The following is a 24,449-nucleotide window of genomic DNA, read 5'->3' as shown; positions in this document are numbered from 1 at the left end:
GTCCTCACTGTTGGAAGGTATGGATCAGGAGAGGGGTACAAAAGTATTTCCGAAACATTAGATGTACCATGAAACAAGGACAAGAAGAAAAATACAAAATCAGGGAGGCTGCCAAGAAACCTACAGCTGCATTAAAGGAGCTGCAAGGAGAACATCTGGCAGTTACTGGTCACTCCGTGCATGTGACCACAATCTCTTGCATTCTTTACAAGGGTAACATGGCTCAACTGCTTCACCAAAAAACCCCAAAAAGAATCCCGTGTAAATCATCCCAAAATGTTTTCCAGTCTGATGAGAACAAGATCGATCTTTATGGGCCGAATACTAAAAGATTTGTTCGGCAACAGCTTCTGATCCCAAGAACACCATCCCCATGGTGAAGCATGAAACATGATGGTGGCAGCATCATACTATTGGGCTGCTTCTTTTCACCTGTAACCGGGGCTCATGCCAAGATCGAGGGATTCATAGCGAGTTCCACATACAAATCTATTCTAGTATAAAACCTGCATGTCTCTGTTCAACACCAGGAGAAAACGTCAACAGAGATGATGATCAGCGTTTGGAAATGGCCTGGTCAGAACCCAGATCCTGTAAATCCTATTCAGAACCTGTGGAATGACCTGAAGAGGGCTGCGGACAGAAGATCCACCTGCAATTTGATGGATGTGGAACATTTTCACAAGGAAGAGTGGAATAAAATTGTCAAATCAAGATGCGCCAAGTTGGTCGATTTTGAACCAAAAAAAGCCCGAGTTCTGTATTACAAGTAAAAAGTGCTTTAAGAAGAAGTAGTATTAGCAGCACACTTCTTTAACCAAGTTTCTTCTTCTTCTTCATCTTTTTATTCCCTAAAACATTTCTATTCGTTCTTGACTTGAATTATTTTGGTTGCTGGATCACATTAAAGGTGGAAAAAAAAAAAAAGATCTTCCATGGTTTATTTTAGTTTCTTTTGTTTTTTACATCATAAAAGCCTGCAGTGTGACAGGGACGTGTGGAATTTATAATAGACTATACATTACCTTTGTAATTCCGGCACAAATATCTGACCAAACACGTCTCGTAAAGTGAAAATGATGTCCTTTTTTGTTAAACTGTTCCTTTAAACCATTCCAAGGGAACACCATTCCAAATGCATCAAGTCTTTTTTTTTTTTAAACTGCATGTTCACTTTTCCCAAAATAACTGGTATAAATCAGTGTCTGCTTTTCCAGTGTTTGTAACGGCCTGCCGAAAAGCGCAGCGATAAACCGGCTGGCTTCATCAGCGATGCTGAAGACTTCTGGATGGACAAGTGAAAAACAGGGAGAAGTCGTCGTCTGTTTGGCTGGAATGTTACAGCTGCAGAAGGAATTTGACTCGGATCATAAGCCGAGCACTGAAGGGAACACGGCAGTACCTGACGGAGGCATACAAAAAAACAAATTAACACAGAGGCAGAAGCGTGCGCAAATAAAATTAAGCAGCGGGAAATAAAAGTCAAGCAAATTATTTTCCTATAAGAACACATCATCTCATCTCATTATCTGTAGCCACTTTATCCTGTTCTACAGGGTCGCAGGCGAGCTGGATCCTATCCCAGCTGACTACGGGCGAAAGGCGGGGTACACCCTGGACAAGTCGCCAGGTCATCACAGGGCTGACACATAGACACAGACAACCATTCACACTCACATTCACACCTACGCTCAATTTAGAGTCACCAGTTAACCTAACCTGCATGTCTTTGGACTGTGGGGGAAACCGGAGCACCCGGAGGAAACCCACGCGGACACGGGGAGAACATGCAAACTCCGCACAGAAAGGCCCTCGCCGGCCACGGGGCTCGAACCCGGACCTTCTTGCTGTGAGGCGACAGCGCTAACCACTACACCACCGTGCCGCCCAGAACACATCATAAAGCGGTTTATTCTTCTATATGTCTTTACTCCACTCTTATCAGTTCAGAGAGATAGATAGAGATAGACAGACAGACAAATAGGATAAGATAGATACAGTGGTGCTTGAAAGTTTGTGAACCCTTTAGAATTTTCTATATTTCTGCATAAATATGACCTAAAACATCATCAGATTTTCACACAAGTCCTAAAAGTAGATAAAGAGAATCCAGTTAAACAAATGAGACAAAAATATTATACTTGGTCATTTATTTATTGAGGAAAATGATCCAATATTACATATCTGTGAGTGGCAAAAGTATGTGAACCTCTAGGATTAGTGGTTAATTTGAAGGTGAAATTAGAGTCAGGTGTTTTCAATCAATGGGATGACAATCAGGTGAGAGTGGGCGCCCTGTTTTATTTAAAGAACAGGGATCTATCAAAGTCTGATCTTCACAACACATGTTTGTGGAAGTGTATCATGGCACGAACAAAGGAGATTTCTGAGGACCTCAGAAAAAGTGTTGTTGATGCTCATCAGGCTGGAAAAGGTTACAAAACCATCTCTAAAGAGTTTGGACTCCACCAATCCACAGTCAGGCAGATTGTGTACAAATGGAGGAAATTCAAGACCACTGTTACCCTCCCCAGGAGTGGTCGACCAACAAAGATCACTCCAAGAGCAAGGCGTGTAATAGTCGGCGAGGTCACAAAGGGCCCCAGGGTAACTTCTAAGCAACTGAAGGCCTCTCTCACATTGGCTAATGTTAATGTTCATGAGTCCACCATCAGGAAAACACTGAACAACAATGGTGTGCATGGCAGGGTTGCAAGGAGAAAGCCACTGCTCTCCAAAAAGAACATTGCAGCTCATCTGCAGTTTGCTAAAGATCACGTGGACAAGCCGGAAGGCTATTGGAAAAATGTTTTGTGGATGGATGAGACCAAAATATAACTTTTTGCTTTAAATGAGAAGCGTTATGTTTGGAGAAAGGAAAACACTGCATTCCAGCATAAGAACCTTATCCCATCTGTGAAACATGGTGGTGGTAGTATCATGGTTTGGGCCTGTTTTACTGCATCTGGGCCAGGATGGCTTGCCATCATTGATGGAACAATGAATTCTGAATTATACCAGCAAATTCTAAAGGAAAATGTCAGGACATCTGTCCATGAACTGAATCTCAAGAGAAGGTGGGTCATGCAGCAAGACAACGACACTAAGCACACAAGTTGTTCTACCAAAGAATGGTTAAAGAAGAATAAAGGTAATGTTTTGGAATGGCCAAGTCAAAGTCCTGACCTTAATCCAATGGAAATGTTGTGGAAGGACCTGAAGCGAGCAGTTCATGTGAGGAAACCCACCAACATCCCAGAGTTGAAGCTGTTCTGTACGGAGGAACGGGCTAAAATTCCTCCAAGCCGGTGTGCAGGACTGATCAACAGTTACCGCAAACGTTTAGTTGCAGTTATTGCTGCACAAGGGGGTCACACCAGATACTGAAAGCAAAAGTTCACATACTTTTGCCACTCACAGATATGTAATATTGGATCATTTTCCTCAATAAATAAATGACCAAGTATAATATTTTTGTCTCATTTGTTTAACTGGGTTCTCTTTATCTACTTTTAGGACTTGTGTGAAAATCTGATGATGTTTTAGGTCATATTTATGCAGAAATATAGAAAATTTTAAAGGGTTCACAAACTTTCAAGCACCACTGTAGGTAGGTAGATAGATAGATAGATAGATAGATAGATAGATAGATAGATAGATAGATAGATAGATAGATAGATAGATAGATAGATAGATAGGAAAAGAGACAGAGAAAGATAGATGGAGAGAATAAGAGATGATAAATAAGATAAATAGAGAGAGATAGGATAAGATAGGATAAGAAATAGAGAGACACAGGATAAGAGATAGATAGATAGATAGATAGATAGATAGATAGATAGATAGATAGATAGATAGATAGATAGATAGATAGATAGATAGATAGATAGATAAGAAATAGACAGACAGACAGGAAAAGAGACAAAGATAGATGTAGAGAATAAGAGAGAGATGATAGAGAAATAGGATAAGATAGAGGGAGGGAGATAGACAGATAGATAGGATAAGAAATAGAGAGACAGACAGAAAGAATAAGAGAGACACAGGATAAGAAATAGAGAGATGGAGAGAATAAGACAGACAGACAGACAGACAGACAGACAGGATAAGAAATTGATAGAGATGTAGAGATGGATAGATTTATTTTATCGATCCCAAACTGGGAAAATGTTTTGTTTCAGCAGCAAGTTATCAGACATGCGAAAAGAAAAACACAAACAAACTGTACAACATAAAATAGAATTTAGAGAAAAAAAAAAATCCCAAGAACAAGCCGACTATACAATATCCAGATAAAAATGTAATGATAAAAATATATGTGCTTTGTCCACGTGAATGTGCATTAATACTGCTAAATAGTTCCTTTATTATTTGAGTTCCTGTTATTTTATAACTGCTGTAAACACGAGTTCCCTCACCAGCCTCTCTCTCAAACTGCAGGCTGTTGGTACGTCACAGAGAAACCAGAACGTCCCGATGATTAATTTAGAAAATCAAATCAACACTTTCTGAACAAACAAAAATGAGGAAAGAAAATCGTAACAGCACTGTTGAATTCTCAAACACACTGAGCAGAAAAATTAATTCTTTTGTGAAATCATTTCTGCAGTCACACAGGTCCGGTTTATAACTGGCTCAGTTCCATGTACTCTGTGGTCTTTAAGCTCGGTGTATGAACAGTGTGTTAACTGAGGACTACTTCACAGTGAGCAGTCCTGTGTAATGTAGTGGACAAAATCAGCGACTCCGTGCTGCACCTGATTTTCCAGTGTAGGGAACAATTCTGAACGCAGCGCCGGTTCTGTTCTGAGAAACTGCTCATCAGAATCCAAATATCTACATGTACTGACCGAGTCACATTCTGGTCGGGTTACGTACCTTTAGGGCTTCCCTGGCTTTCTGCAGAGTCTGACTCCGGCACTTTCCAGTCGAGCTTACGCCCTTTTTCATAAAGGCCCTTCAGTACTTTCCGGAACTCCTCCTGCCCCCTGCGGCTCAGCTCTAAGTACTTCCTGTACAGCTGTAGAGCGGTGCGTGCATCCTCGATACTGTCATGGGTCTCACTCTGAATGTTTAGGTCTGAAGCAGAAAGTCAGATAAAGAATTGGATTGAGGGCATTATATAAAACGTGTGTGTAGCAAAAGCAAAGGTTCGGTTATAAAAATACATGCTGTGTTGCAGTATTCTGTAACAGACACTTCGGAACACTGGAAAAGCACCTACCCAGGAAATACCAGGCAAGGAAACGCAGAGAGATCATCCTTTTCCTGGGCATGTGGAAGAGGTAGACTGTGTCTATCACCTGGTCTTTCAGAACCTAAGCACAATAACCATGTTAGTAAGAAACCAGAGCGTCAAGGGCGTAGGAGCTCATCTGTCCTGCCATCAAAATCACCATGACGACCAAACAGAACTGAAATGTGACGATGTGAGAGAGGACCAACCTCCACGACAAACTGTTTACAACACGAACAGCAACTAAGGACTACATTTTGTTCCCCGAGAGATCGACCCAAAACATCAATCAGAACTGAATTTGCATGATAAATGTAAGGTCTTATTCCTTTGTAAGGATAAATAATTGTAAGCATTTATTCTTGACCAAGAAGGCAGTAATTTATTTTGTGACAAAATTGTAAGGATTTATTCTGTTCAGTTAAAATGACCTTCTGTCTCAGCTAGCCACTGTTTAAAAATTCCATTCTGTCTGAACATTGCTATCATATCATCAGAACATTCTGCTTATTTTGATATGAAATGTGTATTATTGATCAGATTATTGTGTCTGAACAGCGCCAAGGTCTGCAATGATGTCAGACACACCCACACACACCCACAGCTGCATATCCAACATGTATTTGGGATTAAAAGTTAGATTTAAAGCCATGATTTAAGTTAGTTTTATAGCTACACGTGATTTAGGATTGTTAGATTTAACCAGTCTCTTCAGTGTTGAATTTGAAATTGAAATGATTGAATGTTAGATTTGGACCTTGATAAACCACCTCACTGGTCGTAGCAGCAAGCCAAAGCCATGTCTGGTTACCGCGAATTCCATCGCATCAGTGCTGGTTGAAAACAGCAAATGGAAGTCTAACAACGAGGAAACCAAAGTCCACACCTACAAAGTGAATGCCGGTATTAAGGAGCTCACCAACAACCTCCCAGCTACAAGCGATCTCTCGGGACCAATAACACTGGAGCAGGTGATGGACGCCATACTCTGCCTACGAGGAGGAAAAGCCCCTGGCGTGGATCTTATTCATGCTGAGTTCCTCTCCCATCTGGGTATCCGCGCACTCAAATGGCTCTGTGGTTTCCTCAGTAACTGCCTGGAGACCCTAACTATCCCAGCTGTCTGGCGACGGGTCAAGGTGGTTGCCATCTTGAAACCAAAGAAGCCCGCTGATGACCCCCGCAGCTACCGACCGATCTCCCTTCTCTGTATAGCGTACAAGCTAATGGAACGGATTATCCTCGCCCGTATTAATGACATTGTTGAGACCCACTTGCCCCATGAGCAAGCTGGCTTTCGGAGAGGAAGATCTACCACCGACCAAATTGTCTGCCTGACCCACGACATCGAGGCAGCATTCCAACGTAAGGAGAAGTTCGGCGTCTTGTACATTGATCTTACAGCTGCTTATGACACAGTCTGGCACCGCGGTCTGTACCTGAAGCTGCTCCAACTCATCTCCGACGTGAAGCTTGCATCATGATCTTGCTTCAAAACCGTACCTTCTATGTCGTGACCTCGAGTGGGGAATGCAGCAGGAAACGGACGATTCGCAACGGTCTACCGCAAGGGTCTGTTTTTGCCCCTATACTTTTCAACATCTATACAGCGGATTATCCCCCGACTAGATCAAGCAAGTACCTCTATGCAGATGATAGCGCTATCGGCTACTCGGCAAAAACCTATGAGGAGATACAGACCACTCTGGAATCTGACCTGAACCAACTCTGCAAATACCTTGATCTATGGCACCTGAAACTCAGTGAGACCAAGACGGTATGCACAATATACCACCTGGCCAATAGACTTGCCAAGCAGGAGCTGAAGATAAACCTACACGGCAAGAGAATCAGGTTTGACCCTGTGCCGACCTACCTTGGTGTATCCCTCGACCGAAGCTTGACCTACAACCAACATCTAAAGAACGCGGCTGAAAAGGCCTCCAAGAGAGTAAACATCATCAGAAAGCTTGCTGGGGCCAACTGGGGAGCCAAGTTCACCACCCTGCGCACGTCAACCCTCGCGCTGGTGTACTCTACAGCCGAATATGCTTCTCCCACATGGTCGCATAGTTCACACACCAAAGCAATCGATACAGTACTTAACGATGCGATGCGAGTGGTCTCAGGAGCCCTAAAGCCCACACCTACAGTTATGCTGCCGGTGATCTCTGGCATTCCACCTCCCTCTCTCCGACGTGACTACCAGGTGCTGAAACTGGCTGAAAAGGCTAAAGAGGTTGGAAGCCTGATCCCCTCTCTTAACAGCACCTCAGCGCATTAAAAGAGATCACTTTGCCACTAGAGCTGCCAAACTCCAAAAAGAACATCCGCCCTTGTCGACAACATGGGTGGAAAGCAGATGGGAGGAAGAATGGAGTGCCCGTGACACTAGACTTTACACATTCATTAGAATTCCATCAGACAAACCCAGCGGCCACCAGTTGGACCGCAACGCCTGGGTGCAACTAAACAGAGTGCGTACTGGATGCTGCAAGACCCGAGCATTCCTAAAATCTGTCGGCGCACGTGATGACGACGTATGTGACTGTGGCCTTCAACAGACATTGCAGCACATAATTGAAGACTGCCCCCACCTCCGGCCTCCTCATGGACTAGATGGCCTTATTGAACTTGACCCTGATAGACCCCTTTCACTGACGTCACCCGAAACCGGAAGTAAACAGACCCTGCGCCATTTTGGAAGACCAACAAACTCGTGATAAGGGGATAATAACGGCAGCGGTATGTGAACCCACGAGAATAAAGTGGAGTGGAAAACGACTTAAACAAACAAATCTGAGCTGTTTTATTTATGATTTATTGGCCCAACAGTAGACTTGAAAGAAACCTGTGTGAGACTTGGCAAAAAACTGTGGATATAATGGATAAGTCTGTGCATGATCTGCAGACACTTGAGGTAAGCAAACGCAAGAAATTCAGATTTAAAACATGCTAAATTGGCCCCAAGTTGATAACTGGATGAGGAGCAAGCCTCCCAGACTTCTACAATTTAATAATAATAATAATTTAGGATGGTTTGGGGCTTGCTCGCTGCTGCCAGGTTGGTTGTTGAGTAGCCTGACTGTTTTTTTTTTTTTCTTGCGTGTGGTATCATTGTTGACGCGAGGTTGTGTTTTGAACATGCCAATGCGGACACGATTTCCCCTGATGAGTTATGACTTCAGACGTGATGCGTGTGTGGAGTCCGCGTGATATGTGCGTAAGATAGGCTTCTCATGTGTTTGGAGATCCGCGCTCCGAGACAAGCGCAAGCACACACACCCCCAAGGGAAAAAAAGGGACCCCCCCCCCCGAAAATATCGGCATAGTTCGAACACTGAGTGTAGGCACTGGGTGTAAACAACAAATAGTTTACAATGTCTGGGTAGCAAACAGATGGCAGAATTGGTGTCCGGTCCTCCTTATGTTTCCATTCTCCCTTGTCGCGAGTCTTATCATATGGGTCAAACCCATCAATCACAGCCAGTTTCTCCACATACCGTGCCCTTTCTGCAGCTGGTAATGTACTCACATAACCACAATTATCATCCATCGTGTCACTTTACTCTCGCTCGTACTTTGTTTTATAATGTGAGTGCATGTACTTGGTCTTCCAATATGGCACCTAACAAAATCTCGCGGCGCAGTGACGTCATGTGAAAGGGGTCTATACCATCGGATGGCTCATGGCCACCAAACTATAAACTCTTGTAAGAGATTAAACGAACAACAACAAGCTGCATTAAGTGATTCATGTTAGTTTTATAGTTTTATAGATTTATATTAGCCTTATTGCTGCACAAGGTGTTAAGACTTTATGATTTTAATATTTTAGAGCTTTTTAAGATCCTTTATTATTTTAGACTATTACATATACTATAACAGTGATTTTAAACTATTCCTGTGTAACCTGACCTTCGTCCAGTGGAGAAGACACTTCTTTGTTAGACTAAACATAGTCTTTGTTTAAAATTGTCATGATTGATCCAAGGTTTCACTCACATACAAACCCCTGTATACTCTCGTCTCAGGGGGGACTTGCGAATAAAGATTGCGAACTAAAGATTGTGGGGTTCCTTTGTTTTTTCTGCGACTCACCCCCAGACGTCTGGGTGACACGAGGGGACTGATCTCGAGATGGTGAGGGCCAGAGATGGAAAAAAAAAAACCTAACAATAAATGAGAGAGGAGAGAACAGATTTCCTTCTGACTAGAACTGTAAGTTGAACTAATTACTAATTTGTGAGCAAAAATTTGACAATAAATTGACCAAGTGTTGTGCAGAAGGTCGAGTTCTTTCATATAAAACAATCAGAACTGAAATCCATTGAGAACTGAGGGAGGGAGGAGACACGATTACACTGAAAATAAACAAACAAACAAAGTTGTAAAATCAACAAACAAACGACCAAGTTTTGTTCCCCGAGGGAAGATCGACCCAAAACATCGATCAGAACTGGAATCGGATGAGAACTGTGAGAGGAGATACAATTCTAATGAGAGGTCCAAAAACTCGTTAAGGTGACCTAATTAGCAGTTCGTTAGCAAAAATTTGACAATACAATGACCAACGATTACACTGAAAATAAATGAAGTTGTAAACCAACTGTTTACAACAGAACGATGAACAAACAGCCAAGTTTTGTTCCTCAAGTGAAGATCAACCCAAAACAGGAATCAGATGAGAAACAAGAGAGAAGATACAATTCTAGTGGGAGGCCTGGAAAATTCGTTAATTTGGCCTAATTAGTAACTCGTTAGCAAAAAAAACGACAAAACAACGACCAAGTTTTGTGTGGAGTGATGAGTTCTTTCAAACAAAACAATCGGAACGGAAATCTGTGGAGAACTGACGGAGGAGATACGATTTAACTGAACCGTGGATGACGGATGCCACGCCATGGCAACAGCTCACTGGCCTTATGGACAGACAAGCAAATAACAACTCCCTGAGAAAGTAGCACTAAAAAAAAAAAAAAAGGAGGCTGGTCATTTTACTGACACATTATATGTTCTATTTGAGGTCAGTTGACAGGGTGCGCACAGAAAGAGGATGCACATCAAAAACTCACCATCAGGTTTATGACTCGGAAGTCCTTCTGTAAACCGTGGCCAACAAAACGAACGCCAGTGTCGATAAGGAAGCGGAGTTTGAGGTAAGTGGACTTCAGTGTGGTCAAGTGCTTCGAAGAAATCTTAGCATCCAGGTCACCAGGTTTGATTCCTGAGTACTGAGTCAAATAATCAACCACCTGGAGCAAAAGTCAGGGGATTTTATTATTATTATTTTAATCAAATGAAAGTGTATTTCTGTTCATTCAGGGTGCTAACGGGGCCATCGGTGGGAAAGTAATGAAAAAAAAAATCTATATGCAGTACTGTGTGAAAGTCTGAGGCACACGTAAAGAAATGCTGTCGACCAAAAATGGCTTAAAAAATAATAAAAATGTTAACATTAAAACAAACAAAAAACTATAAACAGTAAACAGTGAGCCATAATAAGTGAAAAAAGTCAATATTTGGTGTGAGACGACCCTTTGCTTTAAAAAAAAAAAAAGAAAGAAAAAAAATAGTCATCTCAGGTCCAGTGAGTGCAGTTTTATGCGGAAATGGTCTGTAGGTTTTCCTGAGCATCTTACAGAACCAGCCACAGTTCTTCTGCACACTTTGACTGTCACACTCGCGTCTTCATTTTACACCAAAACTTTTGCACCAGGAGCCTTCATTATGTTTTCTTTTTTTAATTTGAAAAGTGCTCTCTTATGGAATACGCTGCTCAGATACGAACTTTTTTTCTGTAACATTTACTGTAATTTTGTGGAAAAAAACCCTCGTTTGGAACTCTAAAATGTTTTTGTAATATTTGGACTCAATGTAGAAGTCATAAAATAGAAATCTGTAACAAAGTTTGTATGAATAAAAAATAAAAAATAGGGTGCCTAAGACTTTTGCACAGCACTGTATGTGTAGAATATATTTCAACATAATGCAAATCCAAAGGCTTTCCTTTGCATTTTGGGAAATTTGTATACACATCATATTCCTGAGATATCCAAGCCTGGCATGATTAACAATTAAACTGTTATACAAACGATTGTGATTAATCATGTGATTTCTGTTCACTTTTTGCTATAAATGCACCAACACACTGAAGAAACTCATCACTGAACATGTAAGTAAATTAAATTTGTCTGGTTTTACAAAAGTGAAAAATGCAGCTATTATAAATTATTCTATCCACATTCACTGGATAAGAGCAATCGCACGCTCTGATTGGCTACTCTACTATCAGGCTATCAGCTCATATACTGTGAGTAGAAAAAAATAAAATGGCAGAGTGCATCAAGTCAGATATCAAGCATTTAAAAGAAACAGAAATAGCTTAAAAAAAAAGTTTTTTTTTTTCCTCCCCCACCCAGTATCTCCTGCTCCACACTCCAGCCCAGTCGGCGGCGGAAATGCACCTTTCATAGTCAGCTGGGATAGGCTCCAGCTTGCCTGCGACCCTGTAGAACAGGATAAAGCGGCTAGAGATAATGTGATGAGATGAGGTGAGATTTTTTGTCAACCACCAAAAAAACCCTAAAGAAGAAAAACAAAAACAAAAAATGGCGGATGTGTTGCTGAACCAACTGAGGAAGAAATAAAAACTCTACTCGAAAAAAAAACTCAAATTTTTTAAATAAGGCAACAAAATCTCATCTCATCATCTCTAGCCGCTTTATCCTGTTCTACAGGGTCGCAGGCGAGCTGGAGCCTATCCCAGCTGACTACGGGCGAAAGGCGGGGTACACCCTGGACAAGTCGCCAGGTCATCACAGGGCTGACACATAGACACAGACAACCATTCACACTCACATTCACACCTACGCTCAATTTAGAGTCACCAGTTAACCTAACCTGCATGTCTTTGGACTGTGGGGGAAACCGGAGCACCCGGAGGAAACCCACGCGGACACGGGGAGAACATGCAAACTCCACACAGAAAGGCCCTCGCCGGCCACGGGGCTCGAACCCGGACCTTCTTGCTGTGAGGCGACAGCGCTAACCACTACACCACCGTGCCACCCAGGCAACAAAATATGGAATAAAAAGAATTTGATGGTAAGAATGCATCTTTTTTTTTTATTTTTCAAGAATTATTATTGCATTTTTCACAAATTGCTCCTGTCATTTCGCCGGTTCGTTTACATTCTAAGCAGAAATGATTTTGTTAGACGTTTTGTATAAAGTTTTTATTGATCGAATTTGCAAAAAATAAAAATGCTGTTTCTCAAAATCCAGTGAATGTGGAGAGAATAAAACAGTTATTCCACTCAATCTCGTCGTACACGGATTACAGACGACTATCGGCTCATGTACGACGAGATTTCATGGAACAACAACTATAAAACACTCAAGTTTACGGAACATGTACTACAGCAAAACCATACGGTCATAAAATACTGCAAATCCTTTTTCAAGCTCTTAAAACTTTACTTTCCCCTTACATTCTCTTGAAGTATGTATACAATACCAGTCAAAAGTTTGGACACGCCTTCTAATTTGATGGGTTTTTTTTTTTTAAATTAAAAGTCACTTCATATCTTAAAGTAATGATGGATGTTGTTTCTCTTCACTTAGTTGTTCGGTTCTTGACATATGGATTACTACAGTTATGGTGCTGAATAGGGCCATTTACTGTATTTTTATTATTTACTATTCACTGTTTGATCTCAAACGCATTAAGAAGGCAAGAAACTCATCCACTAATTACCTTTTGACGAGGCACCTGTTAATTGAAAAGTATGCCAGGTGACTCCCTCATGAAGCTGGTTAAGATAACGACAAGTGTGCAAAGCGTCATCGAGGGAAACGCTGGATACGCTGAAGAATCTAAAATATCAAACATATTTTGTTTGTTTTTAACGCTTTTTGTCTACCACATAATTCTATACATGTTCCAGATGTTATTTCATATTTTTGTTATCTTCAGTATTGTTGTACAATGCAGAAAAGAGTCCAAATACAGAAAAACCCATAAATGAGTAGGGGTGCACAAATTTTTGACTGGTCCTGTGTACTGAAATATAAATACGCAATCAGCTTAAATAATCAAGCTTGATCACTTTCAGCTCAAATTCCGCCGACGCCTCACCTGCTCCTGTGTTGAAATGTAATCGTCAATAAAAGGAACCCCCTCGTTGGGCCCCTGTCCTCTCACACAAGTAATACGAGCCACAGACATCTGGCTCGGCTTTATGGTGGACTTGGTGCCATCGCTTCGGAGCTCCGCCTCTTCCTGTTCAACCGCAAAAGATACATTCGTGAACATGCCATGAACATACACAAGTGCAGAGAGTTTGGGTGCGATGGTTGAAGGTAAAAGATCTACAGTACTGTGCAGAAGTCTGTGCACATGGAAGGAAATGCTGGAGACCAAAACGGCTTAAAAAATAGTGAAATTAAATGTTTCAACATTTAAAAAAAAAAAAAATACTATAAACCATCATCAGTAAGCCATAATAAATGAAACAAAGTCAATAGTCGGTGTGAGACGACCCTCTGCTTTTAAATAAAAAAATAAATAAAAGTAGTCTGAGGTCCAGTGAGTGCAGTTTTATGCGGAAATGATCTGTAGGTTTTCCTGAGCATCTTACAGAACCAGCCACAGTTCTTCTGGACACTTTGACTGTCACACTCACTTCTTCATTTTGCACCAAAACCCAGCAGCCTTCATTATGTTTTCTTTTTTTAATCTGAAAAGTGCTCTTTTATGGAATCAGATACAAACATTTTTCCTGTAACATTTAATTTTGTGCTGGGAAAAAACAAAAACCTGAATGTTTGGGCTCTAAAATGTTTTTGTACTGACTCGATAATGTAATTTCTAAGTAGCAGAATTTATTTTTATATTAACTTCATTGAATACATTTAAGGCTGGGCAGACACTCTGCGATTTTTTCAATCGCGGTATTTAGCTGCTGCTCACACTGTACGAGTGAATCGCAGGGGTAAACAGCACGCAGCTTACGATTCCTGTTCTCACACTATACGATCCGATGCTCGGATGCGATCTGACTGCTCACACTGTACTTCCATACTTCCAGATTCTTGTATCCGGAACTGCAACGTGAATAGTGTTGTGACGTTCGCGAACGAACCGATTCTTTTGAACGGCTCCTAGGCATGAACGATGAGAACCGAGTCTCGAGCTGGGGGAGCCGTTCGTTCTGTCGTTCTTTTTCTGTACTGTGTTTCAGATAGTTTATAATGTTGTTGTGTGATATTAATGATAATATTGTGGGAAAACTACTTTGCACGGACGTTCATTTAATTTATTCTATCGTCATTTTGTTTGTTCTATTTTTGTGTATTTTATTTATTTATCTGCTTGTCTAGTTGTATCTATTTTGTATGTCAGACTTAAATATTTTTGTAAAACAAGTGTTTTTCTATAAAATATTCTTGCGTTCTTGATAACTATGTTCTTGAGTGGGTTCTTTTTTTTTTTTTTTTTACAGAAAAGCCGTTCTGCATGGACATTCATTGAAGCCCTCATTGTTTTTTAATGGTTATTTATGAGCGTTTAGGGGTTACAGTAATGTAAGTCTAGGTTGCTTTATATAAAAGGTATGTCCAGAAATATTGATGTCACTGTCTAAGCAGAGGGATCTGGCTTCTTTAGACGCTGTCTTCTTAAAACTGAATAAATATTTAAAAAGAGCCAAATGAGCCAGTCTTTTGAACGGTTCTTTTCAAAGAACGGATCACAAAGATGCGGATCCCATCAAAGAGCCATAAATCCCATCTCTAAACGTGAAGAAGAGGAGGAGACCGGAAGTGCTGCTCAGTGTTTGTTTTCTCTTCCGTATCTGTGTTCGCGCATGTGCAGTGTGACAGGTTGAGGTAAATCGGCTCGTGACACTGCTTCAACAGTGCGATAGCCTCACGATGGGCGACCAGGATTTCAAACAGGTTTGATTTTCATCCGATCGATCGGGAGGAGGTCGTGAGGTGTTAATCACTTGTCGTTACCCCATGTATACTACACGATCCGAGACGCACGATTGAGCCAAAAATCAGCCCGATCTCCAAAATAGTCGCACGAGTGAAAATCGTGTCAAAATCGGGCCAAAAATCGCACAGTATCTGCCCAGCCTAAGGTGTTTAATATATTTATCATTTTGCAACAATAATCTGATTTATATTAGATTAATATTAACTGTGTGTGTGTGTGTGTGTGTGTGACACAGAGAGGATATTAGTGTGAAGTTTATCTTTGAGTGGTGAATGTATAAGTGAAGAAAACAAGTGAAAATATTTTCAACATGAGAAGATAAATTTCATATTTTGTGCCACAGGGTAATGTTCTTTATATTATATGGACACATTCACAACATTTTTTAAAAATACGCAAGTTAATCAAAAGAATTTTAATTTTGAACCGGCTCGCCATTTTGATAAACGCATGCCTAGTCAGTAGAAAAACACTGGGAGTGACAACATCGGAGTGAAATATCGGGAATTATTATCCATACAAGAGACTTTTTCAATGGAATAAAAACGTGCTCTATTCCCTTCTAGCAGGTTTCATTCATTTGGTTTGATAGCATGCAATATTATTAGCGTATCGCTTATCCTACATGTATCACGTCACTCTACCCAATGGAGAATGAGCGTTAAATACAGTTTACGATATTGCATGGTTGTCAAGACAACGATGTCACACGTCAGAGATGTAAAACTTCCGCGCTAGTGAGCGACTGGGACAATTTGTAAGCAAACATGGCCGCCAGGGTTGCTTCGTTAAATACGGAAGGTTTTGAGAGAATTTTGAAAGAGAAAGATGCGTTGAACACCCGAAAGGAATGGGTATGTATAATAATAATAATGGCTTTTTTTCATGGTCTATCAGATATATTCCATTCAGCTACTCATCTTCGACTCGTTCAGTATCATGCTAGCTGAATGGAATATATCTGATAGACCACAAAAAAAAAGGCAGACGACATTATTTAAATATATGTTACTCAGATCCGCGATGTATTTCAAATGAAAAATGCGAGTTTTTCAACACGAGAAGATAAACTTCATATCTTCAAACCAACATGTGATTTTCTTTTTAGTATATCGACACAGTCACAAACAAAAAGTGTCCAAATTTATCAAAACAATTAATCGATTTCCTCATAAGTGAATATATTAAAAAACGTGTTACTCAAATGTCCTGGATGTAGTTTGTATGAAAAACACAAGCAGCGTATTTCCCAGTAAAATACTAATTTCTATATAATTAATAAATAATTTTATATAAAAACACACAATTGGTTTAAGATTGTACAGATGAGATTTTACAACTGACTCGGCAACTCACTGAAACTTGGGAAAATATAGAAGTTCTTCTCCGTGCTTCCACAGAAGGCGGTCGCATTTCTCTGCCTCTCCCTCCCCTTATCTTTCCTGCTTCTGCTGTCTCGTCTGTCTATTGTCTATGCTTCTGAGAGACTCTCCGCATTTCCGCATCTAAACTAAAAATCATGGAATTGATAAATTGGTCTCTTCACGCAATTGACACTATTTTCTCGACGAGAAACCTGTCCTGCTTGAACGTTCGCAGCTGGCTATACGATGGACGCATGGGAGAAGTGGCAGGTCGTGTGCCTGGCGATTCTTTCTGTGGAGGACATTGAAGACATCTACCTATTCGGAACCATGATTACAGGACTTTTGCTGATTGGATTAGGCATTGCCCTGGTTTATTGAGGAAATCAGAAAATGGTGATGGCTATCCAAAGCCCCATAAAGCTGCCGGACATGATTGAAGCGGTGGGCAGAGCTGTCAGCACTCAGGCTGTGGCTATTCAGAACTTGAACCGCAACGTGGATACCATCTTGGAGAAGCTGTTGGCTTTGCAAAGGGAAATGGATTGAGACCAGAATGGACAAGCAGGGTAGTTGTGAAAAGAATGCGTCTACTCGTCCCAAGACCAAACAAATTCCAATCTTATCTTCGGCTCCCTCAGCCAGCAATGCCTTGGCCAAGGCCGTTGCTGGGACAACAACTCCCCCTGAAGATCACTGCAGTCAGACTCTTTCTGTATTCCTCCCCCCACTTCCCACGGTCGCCGTTTTTACCCCCAGTGTGACAAGTGGGTAAGCGCCGTCTGGCTGCAGGACCGGACTGCTTGTTTGCGCTGGGTTACCTATACCTCTGCCCCCCCTCCCATGATTGCCCCCCCTCCCATGATTGCCCCCTCCCTCACCCCTCAAGTCCCGAGTTTTCATGTTGTAAAGCATACTGTGTTTTTTGTGCTTATGTGCTGAGGTGTTTTTTAATGTTCCCACACTGTACTTCCCACAGAAGCATAGTGTGGGGGTTGTTTTTTTTCTCCTCCTCTCCCCTCATGTTATTCTGTATTTTTCATCCCTGTCTTCCTGTCCTGTCTATCCCTGTGCCAATTGTATGTATGTATGTATGTATGTATGTATGTATGTATGTATGTATGTGTACGGACGGGTTGATGGCTAATTTCGCTGGTACATGTGACTAGTGACAATAAAGGGTTCATTCATTCATTCAAGTTATGAAAATATGTGAAGTTCTTGGACATTTAAAGATTGTTCTGACTTTACTCTTGTTCAGAATGTGTCTTCAACCAAGATGTCCTACAAGAAAATGAGCCTTCAACACTTACGGTATGAACTCAGACAACAGAGACTCCAAATGTAAAGAAAGTAATAGAACAGGTGATTGCAAGGCAGTATAACGAATCAACTTTACTCAAATTACTGTTCGTACTTAATCTTCAGTTCATTATTATAACCGAACTTTACTAGATCCTAGATATGGCACTCACAATCTCAAAATCTTGCTAGAAAAATGGGATTTAAACAAAACCTTGAGCGCTTTTCACTGACCTGATTGAGCGTGACAAATTCTGCATCCAGTCCCACAAGGTCTCCAGCCTGAGGCATCTCACTCACCATCAGAGGGATGAAGGTGGCATGACTCTTCCTCTGTTTGCGGGCCAGCGATGCTTCGGTCAGCAGCACGTTTGCTTCAATTGGGTTTTTAACTGTAAATGATACCAGTTTTTTTTTTTTTAAAAGGGACAGATCTGACAAGGTACAAATGAGCCACATGAACATGTCTTTATGAGATCCATGAAATATAAATGTTTCACTGTGAAAACTCTTACTGCGCAGATCATATTTATTATGGTAGTTCCTCTTGGCGTAGTAAATGATGGCCGGCACCTTCCAGTTTAAATCAAACTGAGCCGCTTCAGTCTGAGGGACACAAACGCTTTCTTAGGACTCATTTCCTCATAGAAAAGAGCGAGGGGGGGGGGGGGGGGGGGGCATTTACATCAAATATACATATACACACACACACGGCTTTACCTTATCAATGGGCTCAATCAGGAAGTCATTAAAGAGGTACCACTGCTGATGTGTGACTCCCTATAGAGGAACAAAACCTTGTATTCAGTACCTCTGACTAAAACATCATCATTGCTATGAATTTTAGGAAACGTTCTAAGAAGAGAAAGAAGAAGAAGAAGAAGAAAAAAAAAACCCTACACTATATGGTCAAAAGTACGTGGACACCCAATCACCACACCCATATGTTCCCATTCCAAAACCACAGATTTAGGCCCTGTCCACACGGCAACGGATTCAGGTGACTCCGATACAATTGCTTATCGTTTAGGCCTGGCGTCCACACGGCACCGGCGTTTTGGGTGCCCAAAACGCAATCTTTTTGAGAACGGGTTCCAGAGTGGAAAGATCTGGCAACGTTGCCGTTGTGAAGTCGTCTGGATGAGTAGAACGGATTTGTTTACGATGTCGTCACAACCACATGACTGTCAGTGCTTCACGCCGGGTAGAAGTGTAACGAACTCGATGCGAGTTGTCAACAAATCCTATAACTTGGTTCATGAAACGCGCTTACAAAATATTTTCACTGTGAATATTTATTGTGTAATGGTGCAAAGTGAGGGAGAGAGAGAGACTCTGCCCTTAGGGCAGAGTCAATCCCGCCAGCAAAAATAGGGGAAAAAAAAAAAAAAAGGAGCGATCTCACCTCTTCAGATGTGGGTTTAAGTCCTACAATACATTCCTCAAAAAGGGCGTAGAAGAAATTAATCCATCAACGTGTAGCATTCAATTTATTCCGGACCATTAAAGACGCCGCCTTCCGCGTAGAATCATACGTCATCCTCGCCGCCATATTGGATAGGTCAAAGCGGAGAATAAAGATTCATGTGCTGCGTTTAACTGTACCAACAGGTTTACCGTCCAAACGAGATCACATGGGATTACCTTTCACAGGTGAGAAACAACAAATTAATCCATCAACGTGTATCATTCAATTTATTCCGGACCATTAAAGACGCCGCCTTCCGCATAGAATCATACGTCATCCTCGTCGCCATATTGGATAGGTCAAAGCAGAGAATAAAGATTCATGTGCTGCGTTTAACTGTACCAACAGGTTTACCGTCCAAACGAGATCACATGGGATTACCTTTCACAGGTGAGACTGGAAAAATACTTTTCATTGTATTTGGTCCGAGGGAGACGGGGGACATTGAGTCTGAGTGGACCATGTTCTCTACCTCCATTGTGGACGCAGCTGTTCGGAGCTGTGGCCGCAAGGTCTCCGGTGCCTGTCGTGGCGGCAATCCCCGAACCCAGTGGTGGACACCGGAAGTAAGGGATGCCGTCAAGCTGAAGAAGGAGTCCTATCGGGCCATGTTGACCTCCAGGACTCCTGAGGCAGCCGACGGGTATCGGCAGGCCAGGCGTGCTGCAGCTCGGGCAGTTGCGGAGGCAAAAACTCGGAACTGGGAGGAGTTCGGGGAGGCCATGGAGAAGGACTATCGGTCGGCCTCGAAGAAATTCTGGCAAACTGTCTGGCGCCTCAGGAGGGGGAAGCAGTACTCTGCCAACACTGTTTACAGTGCGGGTGGGGAGCTGTTGACCTCGACTGGGGACATTGTCGGGCGGTGGAAGGAATACTTTGAGGATCTCCTCAATCCCACCGTCATGTCTTCCACTGAGGAGACTGAGGCTGATGACTCAGAGGTGGACTCGTCCATTACCCAAGCCGAAGTCACTGAGGTGGTTTGCAAGCTCCTCGGTGGCAAGGCACCGGGGGTGGATGAGATCCGCCCTGAGTATCTCAAGTCTCTGGATGTTGTGGGGCTGTCTTGGTTGACACGCCTCTGCAGCATCGCGTGGCGGTCGGGGACAGTGCCTCTGGAGTGGCAGACTGGGGTGGTGGTCCCTCTTTTTAAGAAGGGGGACCGGAGAGTGTGCTCCAATTATAGGGGAATCACACTTCTCAGCCTCCCAGGGAAAGTTTACTCCAGGGTACTGGAGAGGAGAATTCGACCGATAGTCGAACCTCGGATCCAGGAGGAACAATGCGGTTTTCGTCCTGGTCGCGGAACACTGGACCAGCTCTATACCCTTCATAGGGTGCTCGAGGGTTCATGGGAGTTTGCCCAACCAGTCCACATGTGCTTTGTGGATCTGGAGAAGGCATTCGACCGTGTCCCCCGTGGTATTCTGTGGGGGGTGCTTCGGGAGTATGGGGTTCGGGGCTCTTTGCTAAGGGCTGTCCGGTCCCTGTACGAATGGAGCAGGAGCCTGGTTCGCATTGCCGGCAGTAAGTCAGACCTGTTCCCAGTGCATGTTGGACTCCGGCAGGGCTGCCCTTTGTCACCGGTTCTGTTCATAATTTTTATGGACAGAATTTCTAGGCGCAGCCAGGGGCCGGAAGGAATCCTGTTTGGGAACCACAGGATTTCATCTCTGCTTTTTGCGGATGATGTTGTCCTGTTGGCTTCTTCAAACCAGGACCTTCAGCATGCACTGGGGCGGTTTGCAGTCGAGTGTGAAGCAGCTGGGATGAGAATCAGCACCTCCAAGTCCGAGGCCATGGTTCTCGACCGGAAAAGGGTGGCTTGCCCTCTCCAGGTTGGTGGAGAAGTCCTGCCTCAAGTGGAGGAGTTTAAGTATCTCGGGATCTTGTTCACGAGTGAGGGAAGGATGGAGCGTGAGATCGACAGGCGGATCGGTGCAGCCTCCGCAGTGATGCGGTCGCTTTACCGGTCCGTCGTGGTGAAGAAGGAGCTGAGCCAAAAGGCGAAGCTCTCAATTTACCGGTCGATCTACGTTCCGACTCTCACCTATGGTCATGAGCTTTGGGTAATGACAGAAAGAACAAGATCGCGGATACAAGCGGCTGAAATGAGTTTCCTTCGCAGGGTGGCTGGGCGCTCCCTTAGAGATAGGGTGAGAAGCACAGTCACTCGGGAGGAGCTCGGAGTAGAGCCGCTGCTCCTCCACATCGAGAGGAACCAGCTGAGGTGGCTCGGGCATCTTTTTCGGATGCCTCCTGGACGCCTCCCTGGGGAGGTGTTCCAGGCATGTCCCCCCGGGAGGAGGCCCCGGGGAAGACCCAGGACACGCTGGAGGGACTATGTCTCTCGGCTGGCCTGGGAACGCCTCGGTGTTCTTCCCGAGGAGCTGGCCGAGGTGTCTGGGGAAAGGGAAGTTTGGGCTTCCATGCTTAGACTGCTGCCTCCGCGACCCGGTCCCGGATAAGCGGAAGAAGACGAGACGAGACGAGGCCCTGTCCACACGGCAACGGATTCAGGTGACTCCGATACAATTGCTTATCGTTTAGGCCTGGCGTCCACACGGCACCGGCGTTTTGGGTGCCCAAAACGCAATCTTTTTGAGAACGGGTTCCAGAGTGGAAAGATCTGGCAACGTTGCCGTTGTGAAGTCGTCTGGATGAGTAGAACGGATTTGTTTACGATGTCGTCACAACCACATGACTGTCAGTGCTTCACGCCGGGTAGAAGTGTAACGAACTCGATGCGAGTTGTCAACAAATCCTATAACTTGGTTCATGAAACGCGCTTACAAAATATTTTCACTGTGAATATTTATTGTGTAATGGTGCAAAGTGAGGGAGAGAGAGAGACTCTGCCCTTAGGGCAGAGTCAATCCCGCCAGCAAAAATAGGGGGAAAAAAAAAAAAGGAGCGATCTCACCTCTTCAGATGTGGGTTTAAGTCCTACAATACATTCCTCAAAAAGGGCGTAGAAGAAATTAATCCATCAACGTGTAGCATTCAATTTATTCCGGACCATTAAAGACGCCGCCTTCCGCGTAGAATCATACGTCATCCTCGCCGCCATATTGGATAGGTCAAAGCGGAGAATAAAGATTCATGTGCTGCGTTTAACTGTACCAACAGGTTTACCGTCCAAACGAGATCACATGGGATTACCTTTCACAGGTGAGAAACAACAAATTAATCCATCAACGTGTATCATTCAATTTATTCCGGACCATTAAAGACGCCGCCTTCCGCATAGAATCATACGTCATCCTCGTCGCCATATTGGATAGGTCAAAGCAGAGAATAAAGATTCATGTGCTGCGTTTAACTGTACCAACAGGTTTACCGTCCAAACGAGATCACATGGGATTACCTTTCACAGGTGAGACTGGAAAAATACTTTTCATTGTATTTGGTCATTATAATGTAATTTTACAAACAGATTTTCCTGACTTTGTGGCTAATATGAAGTCTCGCGCATAATAGTTTATGCGCATGCGTCGTTACTTCTTCTATTGTTCTGGTGTCTCCGAAGGGACCGTCTTACAGCGCCCCTAGTGGTGTGGCATGTGTATTGCATCGTTTTCAGCAAGCGTTGCGTTGCCATATGGACCTGATATTTTACTGATTGTTGCCCATTTGGACGCAATATATTTTTAAATAACATCTCATTGCCGTTGTCGTGTGGATATAGCCTTAGACTCTATTACAATAGCCTCCACACTTTCCACTAGATTTCGGGGTGTGGCTCTGGGGATTCGTGCTCCTTCAGCCACAAGAGCATTAGTGAGGTCAGGCACTGTGATGTTGGGTGATGATGAGTAATGTCTGGGATGGAGTCAGCATTCCAGTTCATCCCAAAGGTGTGCAGTAGGGTCAGGGCTCTGTGCAGGACACTTGAGTTCTTCCAGATCAACCTTGGCAAAAGTATATGTCTTCATGGAGCTTGCTTTGTGCCCAGGAGCATGGTCAGGCTAGAACAGCTTTGGGCCTTTTAGTTTCAGTGAAGGGAAATCTTAATGCAACATCATATAAGGACATTCTAAACAATTGCGTGCTTCCAGATTTGCTGCAACAGTTTGAAGGGAGGCCGACATTTGAGTGTTATGGGCAGGGGTGCACATACTTTTGACCTTATGGTGTCATGTGTTCAGACCAAAAGTGGTGAGAGCATCAAAGCGACCGGAAGTATTTAATTTTCCACGTGAGCCTGTGTCTCTCGGCAGGCAGCAACAGCATGACTGTTGGTGGCACGTCTTGGGTGGTGGGGGCGTCAGAATGGAACTCAAGTCCAGGCAACTTTATGGTAACGAGCTATGAAGCGGTTTGGCAGCAACCAAAGGCAGCCAGAGTGCATTTTGATGCTGTTGCTGCTTTGGGTCTGAATGCACGATTACAGTGCAGTAGAGGCTGATATTAAGGACGTAATGAAAGGTAAGGCAAATGTTTGCGAGTTAAAGTCCATGTGTAATCCATGTTATTTATCTGTCCATCTATCAATCTATGGCTGTCTGTCAGTCTATCTACCCGTCTCTGTCTCTTGAACCATTAATCATTCCTTTCAAATGACACCCTAATCTGAAAATCACAAGCACAGCGCATCAGACCTCTTTCCTCTGGTGGTACGTCTCTCCCACTTTGATATGAGCCACCAGGTTTCCACCTGTACGGGGGTCGAGAATGTGAGGCACAGTGACCACCAGGTCATATACAGCAGCTCCCTCAGACTCTTCCTCTGGACCAAGCTACAGTTAAAAAAAAAAAAAAAAAAACACAAAAAAAAAAAAACACACAATGCTCATCCATAAACGCTTAACCCAAAACCGCTGCCTCATCACCATAATACTCACTGTATATGCTCTTATGTACAACTCCAGGTCCAGAAAAGTTGGGACGCTGTGTAAAATGTAAATAAAAACAGAATGCAACGATTTGCGAATCTCAAATCCATATATTTTTCACAATAGAATATAGGCAACATATTAAATGTTTAGGCCACACCAATTTAATTAGTTGGTTCTCGGAATCGCCGCTTGAAAAAAATGCAAAATGAAAAAAAAAAAATCAAAATCAAACTCCCGC

General features: G+C 43.0%; 1 protein-coding gene across 6 annotated transcripts in view; it reads right to left on the bottom strand.

Moving 5' to 3' along the window:
- Nucleotides 1-357: 357 nt before the first annotated feature.
- Nucleotides 358-24,449, bottom strand: part of pan2 (poly(A) specific ribonuclease subunit PAN2) — a 69,670-nt gene continuing 45,578 nt past the window's right edge. For 5 of the 6 annotated variants that reach the window (XM_060938549.1, XM_060938554.1, XM_060938551.1 and 2 more), the window contains exons 18-26: nt 23,975-24,112; nt 18,626-18,685; nt 18,421-18,511; nt 18,140-18,297; nt 13,377-13,520; nt 10,312-10,491; nt 5,225-5,318; nt 4,879-5,079; nt 358-1,402 (exon numbers count right to left, since the gene is read on the bottom strand). In XM_060938549.1, the coding sequence (XP_060794532.1) occupies nt 1,368-1,402; nt 4,879-5,079; nt 5,225-5,318; nt 10,312-10,491; nt 13,377-13,520; nt 18,140-18,297; nt 18,421-18,511; nt 18,626-18,685; nt 23,975-24,112 (1,101 nt within the window). In that variant the 3' untranslated portion in view covers nt 358-1,367. The remainder of the gene's footprint in view (nt 1,403-4,878; nt 5,080-5,224; nt 5,319-10,311; nt 10,492-13,376; nt 13,521-18,139; nt 18,298-18,420; nt 18,512-18,625; nt 18,686-23,974; nt 24,113-24,449) is intronic. The other variant, XM_060938553.1, reaches the window with a different exon arrangement.

The sequence above is a fragment of the Neoarius graeffei genome, chromosome 13 (assembly GCF_027579695.1).
Source record: "Neoarius graeffei isolate fNeoGra1 chromosome 13, fNeoGra1.pri, whole genome shotgun sequence".
NCBI classification, from domain to species: Eukaryota; Metazoa; Chordata; class Actinopteri; order Siluriformes; family Ariidae; genus Neoarius; species Neoarius graeffei.
The sequence above is the reverse complement of the archived record's forward strand: the minus strand, read 5'-3'. Positions and strand labels throughout refer to the sequence as shown.